Source organism: Nerophis ophidion, linkage group LG02, assembly GCF_033978795.1.
Source record: "Nerophis ophidion isolate RoL-2023_Sa linkage group LG02, RoL_Noph_v1.0, whole genome shotgun sequence".
NCBI classification, from domain to species: Eukaryota; Metazoa; Chordata; class Actinopteri; order Syngnathiformes; family Syngnathidae; genus Nerophis; species Nerophis ophidion.
In genome coordinates this window covers 52,794,022-52,802,080 of record NC_084612.1, presented here as the reverse complement: position 1 = coordinate 52,802,080, position 8,059 = coordinate 52,794,022, and the positions used below count along the sequence as shown (strand labels likewise).

Below are 8,059 nucleotides of genomic sequence, written 5' to 3'. Positions count from 1 at the left end.
TAATTTTGGCATTATGGTGGTACTTAATTAATACTTGGGTCTACTACATTACTGTATTTAAAGTTGTCATTATAGTGGTACTTAATGAATACTTAGGTCTACTACACTACTGTCATTTAATGTTGTCATTCTGGTGGTACTTAATGAATATTTAGGTCTACTACACTACTGTATTTAATGTTGTCATTCTGGTGGTACTTAATGAATACTTAGGTGTACTACACTACTGTATTTTAATGTTTAATTATGGTGGTACTTAATGAATACTTAGGTCTACTACACCAGTGGTTCTCAAATGGGGGTACGCATACCCCTGGGCGTACTTGAAGGTATGCCAAGGGGTACGTGAGATTTTCTTTAAATATTCTAAAATTAGCAACAATTCAAAAATCCCTGATAAATATATTTTCTGAATAATACTTCAACAAAATATAAATGTAAGTTCATAAACTGTGGGAAAAAAAACACAACAATGCAATATTCAGTGCTGACAACTAGATTTTTTGTGGACATGTTCCATAAATATTGATGTTAAAGATCTCTTTTTTTTGTGAAGAAATGTTTAGAATTAAGTTCATGAATCCACATGGATCTCTATTGCAATCCCCAAAGAGGGCACTTTATTTTGATAATTACTTCTATGTGTAGAAATCTTTATTTATAATTGAATCACTTGTTTTTTTTTCAATAAGGTTTTAGTTATTTTTATATCTTTTTTTCCAAATAGTTCGAGAAAGACCACTACAAATGAGCAATATTTTGCACTGTTATTCAATTTAATAAATCAGAAACTGATTACATAGTGCTATATTTTACTTCTTTATCTCAGTTTTTCAACCAAAAATGCTTTGCTCTGATTAGGGGGTACTTGAATTAAAAAAATGTTCACAGGGGGTACATCACAGAAAAAAGGTTGAGAACCACTGTACTACACTTTTGTATTTTAATGTTGTCATTATGGTGGTACTTAATGAATACTTAGGTCTACTACACTACTGTATTGAATGTTGTCATTATGGTGGTACTTAATAAATACTTAAGTCTACTACACTACTGTATTTAATGTTGTCATTATGGCGTACTTATTGAATACTTAGGTCTTGTACACTCCTGTATTGAATGTTGTCATTATGCTGGTACTTAATTAATACTTAGGTCTACTTTCTTCAGAGATGGTACTTGGTTTGAAAAAAGTTTTCCACGGCATAGAGGTTGTAATCTTTGGGCATTATTAGATTATGATTACAATTTAGGGGCTACAATTCAATTAGAAATCAACTATTTATACATTTTTACTTAGTTAATCTATATATATTGTTTGTGTGTGTGTGTGTGTGTGTGTATATATGTATATATATATATATATATAAATATATATATATTCTCTATGTATTACAATTATTTATTAACCAAACAGGATTGAAAATACATTCGTAAATAGAGAAAGTAATTTCACAGTAAAATAATCTTTTTTAAAAATGTAGCTATAGAACAATGAAAAGATTTAAAGGTGTTAGTTTATGGAACAAAACCATGTGAAAGTTTTCTGTCTTAAAAAGGAAATGATGAAAAATGAGGGTTTTGAAAAAATTGTTGTATTTTATTGTAAGTTTTAAAGTGGAAATATGACCTTGTAGTCTTCACATATGCTGTGTAATATTTCTCTATTTTGTTTCCTTTTAAAACCCCATTATTTACTTTTTACTTTTTTCTTTAAATTGATCTCAACTCTGTACAGTGCTGCTGGAATTTCAATTTTCCTGAAGGAACTCTCCTGAAGGAATCAATAAAGTACTATCTATCTATCTATCTGTAGTTGTGTGACGAAGGGAAGAGGTTGGAACTTTCATGTTGATTGTTTAATAAAATGGAAAAAAAACAAAAACACAGTATGGAAGAGACCCTTTTTCTGCTACGTTCAGCGTGAGGAGCCCACCATTGTGACAGCAGACGCACACTTGCAGGACATGGCTCACTACAAACACAAAAGTACAAGAAATGAGAAATGTTGTTTTAAAAATAGTTAACACTACACAAGTTGCTGTCCATTTATTCACGCCATACCGTGCAAAATCTTAGAGGGATGTGTTGTTTTACACTAGGAGCATGTCACAGACTCCCCAAGGGAAGATGATGTTCTAGTGCAGGGGAGGCTAAACCTTTTTCCACCAAGGGCCACATACTGAAAAGTCACAGTATACGGGGCCATTTTGATATTTTTTTGTCTTAAAAAAAATGCTAAATAGACATTTTTAAAGACACAACTTTGTGTCAACTTGGTGAGTTAGGTGACTAGGTATATTATCGTTAGTTACAACAATTTAGCTTTTTTCCTTACATTTTTACACTTTTTCTCCTCTTGGAAGAAATTATTGTTGTCATTTTTCACAAGTTCGTAAATAATATTTACAACTTTGTTTATAGTTTTATATTTATTCCGAGAGCGTCTAATATTTTAAATCAGGGGTGTCTTTTTCCACTGAAAATCCAAGTATGCAGGGGCCATTTTGATATTATATTCATATATGTCATTGTGCCTTGTGCAACCCTTTGAGACACATGTGATTGGGACCATATAAATATATTTTGATTGATTGATTACATATTGAATGTTCAAACACACAACTTTGTGTCAAATTTGTGTTTTAGGTGACCAAGTATTTTGTTATTTGTTAAGACATTTCAGCTTTTTCTCATTACATTCTTTTTCATATTATTCCGCTGTAAGAATAGGAAAATAAAATATTAATGTTAAATTCCCCATTAAACATAGTTTATTATTGTTGTTGTCATTTTTAAGATTCATTCATTAGTATTACTTTTCTATTTTAATTAAGTAACTAAACTTTGTTTATATTTCTATTTTGAGAGTTTCTAATATTTTAGATCAGGCGTGTCTTTTCCACCAAGGGCTGCATACTGAAAATTCAGGCCGGCAGGGGCCATTTTGATATTTTTTTATTAAAAAAAAAAAAAAAAGCTATATTATTTTTATTTATAGACAAACTTTTTGTTATAGCTGACTAAGTGTATTTTTGATCATTATTACAAACCCCAAAAGCAGTGAAGTTGTCACATTGTGTAAAAGTTCCATAAAAAGAGAATACAACAAATCCTTTTCAATTTATATTCAATTGAATAGACTGCAAAGAAAAGATACTTAACGTTCGACCTGGAAAACTTTGTAATTTTTTGCAAATATTAGCTCATTTGGGATTTGATGCCTGCAACATGTGCAACAGGGTAAAAGTGTAAAAGGCAGCATGTGTGATGGTATGGGGGTGTGTTAGTGGCCAAGACATGGGTAACTTACACATCTGTGAAAGCACCATTAATGCTGAAAGGTACATACCGCTTTTGGAGCAACATATGTTGGCATCCAAGCAATGTTCTTATGGACGCCCCTGCGTATATCAGCAAGACAATGCCAAGCCACATTCTGAGCGTGTTCAACAGCGTGGCTTCATAGTAAAAGAGTGCAGGTACTAGACTGGCTTGCCTGTAGTCCAGACCTGTCTCCCATTGAAAATATGTAGGCTAAAATATCATATGGGAGACTGTTGAACAACTTAAACTGTGCAACAAGCAAGATTTGGAAAGAATTCCACTTTAAAAATGTGTCTCCTAAGTTTCCAAACATTTACTGAGTGTGGTTAAAAGGAAAGGCCATATAACACACTGGTAAAAATGCCTTTTTTGCAATGTGTTGCGGCCATTAAACTCTAAGTTCATGATTATTTGCAAACAAAAAAAGAAGTTTCTCAGTGTGAAAATTAAATATCGTGTCTTTGCAGTCTATTCAATTGAATACAAGATGAAAAGGGTTTACAAATCATTGTATTCTCTTTTTATTTACCATTTACGCAACATGACAACTTCACTGCTTTTGGCTATTGTATATTTAAAGACAAACTTGTGTGATATAGCTGACTAAGTGTATTATTGATTATTATTATTAGTTTGAACAATTCAGCTTTTTCTGATTACACTTACATTTTTTTTTTTTGCTATTTTTCCAACGTTTTCTTTACAAAAGTCGGTCTTTCGACACCTCCGCTCTAGTGACTGAAATGATTACAAATCTGCATCTTTCGCTTGACACTTGTCCTTGTTACATACTCGAGTGTGTAATCCTGCTAACTGTGTGCTGCTCGACTGTTTACTCTTTCACTCGGGTCAACTCATTATGTTGAGACTTTTGCACAGTACGACGACACGTCCTGTCATGGCTGCACCAGTGAGGTAGATGTCAACACAACAACGTATTGTCCCACTAAAGGTTAGCAAGATAGACAAAACATGCAGAGACTCTGATCATGCGGCAACATCAGTGCATCTGGGGTTATTATACAGACTGACCAATCTAAATGTGCTTTGTTCAAACATAGTGCTCAAAACAAGAGGAATTTCAAAGTAAAAGCCCACATGGCATGGCTTATTGTCAGCACAGAAGTTGTGTCACTGCGAGCACGGCGACAACGCCCGAGAGAACGGGGCGCACGGCGGCGGTCCCGCTCTGGCCTGAGCAGTGCGCCGTGTTGCTGCCGATGCAGGCGGCGTACGCCATGACGTGCGGGATGTAGTTCTGTTCGTGGACGCCATGCAGCAGGTGGGCCATGGGACCTCGGGCGAACACGGCCACGTCCTCGCCGCCGTGCGTCTCGGAGCTCAGAGGGACGGCCGACTGGGCCTTGTAGTGGGCTTCCTCTGCAAGGAAAAACATTGTCATGCCGTCATTTACTTATTGGAATTGGGTCCTTGTGGTTTTACGCGGCGCCACCGGGTGGATCAGGTGGGTCACTGCAGCACTCATGTTAGGGTTAGACTGACAGCACTCCGTCACGCTTCTTTTTACAATCAGTTTAAGTCCATTTCAATTGAGCTTGCAAACAGGAAGTACAATTGCAATTTGGTGTATTTTAGAATACCGTTTCACGCCCCGCGTTCACTTTAAAACTCGCGAGACGAAATATTTTTGCAGCATATTCCTAAACACACTGAAGTGTTCTTATGCCAGAGGAACTTGGACCACTGCGATCAAAATGGCAGATCTTTGTGAACCTTGCTAGCACACACAACACTTGGCTCCAAACTTAGGATTTACATAACTGAGGCGATCCTTGTGGCACCCTTTTAAGGAGAACTGCACTTGTTTTGGAATGTTGTGTATCGTTCACAGTCTTTATGAAAAACATAACGACGCATGGATTTTTTAAATGCATTTTAAATAGTAAATACATTTTTAAAAGTCAGTTTACAATGGAGCCTATGGGACACTATTCTGCCTACAAAGTCATTAAAAACATCACAACACCTCCATTAAGGTTTTACATACAAGATGTAAGTATATACAGTATGTCATGTAGTAACATTCATAATAACATGTAATATATACATGATGAAAGGATATATGTCATGTAGTAACCTTCCTAATAACATGTGATATATACATGGTGTAAGTATATATGTCATGTCGTAACATTCATAATAACATGTAATATATACATGATGTAAGTATATATGTAGTATCTAGTAATATTCATAATAACATGTAATATATACATGATGTAAGTATATATGTCATGTAGTAACATTCATAATAACATGTAATATATACATGATGTAAGTATATATGTAGTATCTAGTAACATTCATAATAACATGTAATATATACATGATGTAAGTATATATGTAAATCTAGTAACATTCATAATAACATGTAATATACAGTATACATGATGCAAGTATATACAGTATGTAATGTCGTAACATTCATAATAACATGTAATATATACCCATCCATCCATTTCTACCGCTTATTCCCTTTGGGCTCTCAGGGGTCGCTGGTGCCTATCTCAGCTACAATCAGGCAGAAGGCGGAGTACACTCTGGACAAGTCGCCACCTCATCACAGGGCCAACACAGATAGACAGACAACATTCACACTCACATTTACACACTAGGGCCAATTTAGTGTTGCCAATCAACCTATCCCCAGGTGCATGTCTTTGGAGGTGGGAGGAAGCCGCAGTACCCGGAGGGAACCCAGGCATTTACGGGGAGGACATGCAAACTCCACACAGAAAGATCCCGAACCCGGGATTGAACCCTGACTTCAGGACCTGTAAGTATATATGTAATGTAGTAACATTCATAATAACATGTAATATGTACATGATGGGACTTCACGGTGGAAGAGGGGTTAGTGCGTCTGCCTCACAATACGAAGGTCCTGCAGTCTTGGGTTCAATCCCAGGCTCGGGATCTTTCTGTGTGGAGTTTGCATGTTCTCCCCGTGAATGCGTAGGTTCCCTCCGGGTACTCCGGCTTCCTCCCACCTCCAAAGACATGCACCTGGGGATAGGTTGATTGGCAACAATAAGTTGGCCCTAGAGTGTGAATGTGAGTGTGAATGTTGTCTGTCTATCTGTGTTGGCCCTGCGATGAGGTGGCGACTTGTCCAGGGTGTACACCGCCTTCCGCCCGATTGTAGCTGAGATAGGCTTCAGCGCCCCTCGCGACCCCAAAAGGGAATAAGCGGCAGAAAATGGATGGATGGATATACATGATGTAAGTATATATGTAGTATCTAGTAACATTCATAATAACATGAATTATATACATGATGTAAGTATATATGTCATGTAGTAACATTCATAATAACATGTAATATATACACGATGTAAGTATATATGTCATGTAGTAACATTCATAATAACATATAATATATACATGGTGTAAGTATATATGTCATGTGGTAACATGACATATATACAGTATAGCTCGGTTGGTAGAGTGGCCGTGCCAGCAACTTGAGGGTTGCAGGTTCGATCCCCGCTTCTGGCACCCTAGTTACTGCCGTTGTGTCCTTGGGCAAGACACTTTACCCACCTGCTCCCAGTGCCACCCACACTGGTTTAAATGTAACTTAGATATTGGGTTTCACTCTGTAAAGCGCTTTGAGTCACAAGAGAAAAAGCCCTATATAAAATATCATTCACAACATGTAATATATACATGATGTAAGTATATATGTCATGTCGAAACATTCATAATAACATGTAATATATACATGGTGTAAGTATATATGTCATGTCGTAACATTCATAATAACATGTAATATATACATGATGTAAGTATATATGTCATGTGGTTACATTCATAATAACATTTATTATTTGCGTATTTTGCTAATTTTAAGCAGTACACCAGTTTTAAAGTCAATGCATTGGCTCCCCGTTCCCTTCAGGGTCAGTTTTAAAGTTGTATTACCGTATTTCCTTGAATTGCCGCCGGGGTGCTAATTAATTTAAAACCTCTTCTCACTCCTGCGCTTACCAAAGGCATGCGGTAAAAGTAAGCATGCGCTATTTATTTTAAAACCTCTTCTCAATCCGGCACTTACCAAAGGTATGCAGTAAAAATTTGAGTGTGATGTAAGCTTGGACCTTAAATCCTACTGAATAGCTCTTAATCTTCTTTCCTTTATGCGATTTCAAATTAACAGTATTGAAATCAGACTCCTCCGTTTTGACAATGATAACAGAGGAAGTGTCACTCGTGACGTCACGAGTTTGACCAGGCGGTAATACTAAGCATGCGCTAATTATTTTGGGAAGCGAGTTTGACCCGGCAGTAATTCAAGGCAGGCGCATACTATATGCCCTACTGCAATTCAAGGAAATACGGTATTCGTAGTAGTGTGTGCGTGTTTTCTTTCGTTCAATTTTAGATTTTTGCCCAGCACTTTGTGTTTGCCACTGCCTGTCTATGAAAAGTGCTACATAAATAAAGTTTTGATTTGATTAGTTTCAAAAACGCATCACAATGTTCACTTTTTTTCCCCAACAACATCACTCATAATTACTAACTTCATGACAGCTAACAAACATAATAAAACATCATTTACTGTACAGGATCTGCTGTCATTTGGATGCCGACTGCTAGGATGTTTTATATACTCCCATTTAAAGATAAAAAATGACTCACAGTCCTCGCAGAGAAAAAGGGGATGGAACTAAGCACCTTCTTGCCTCGTTCTTGACATTGCTAGGTCTAA

At 36.4% G+C, this 8,059-nt stretch overlaps 1 protein-coding gene across 2 annotated transcripts in view; it reads right to left on the bottom strand.

Annotated features, from left to right (window-relative positions):
- Window positions 1-1,573: 1,573 nt before the first annotated feature.
- alpl (alkaline phosphatase, biomineralization associated) overlaps window positions 1,574-8,059 on the bottom strand; it is an 86,905-nt gene continuing 80,419 nt past the window's right edge. For both annotated transcript variants that reach the window (XM_061886352.1, XM_061886361.1), the window contains one exon: window positions 1,574-4,707. In XM_061886352.1, coding sequence (XP_061742336.1) covers window positions 4,442-4,707 — 266 coding nt within the window. In that variant the 3' untranslated portion in view covers window positions 1,574-4,441. The remainder of the gene's footprint in view (window positions 4,708-8,059) is intronic.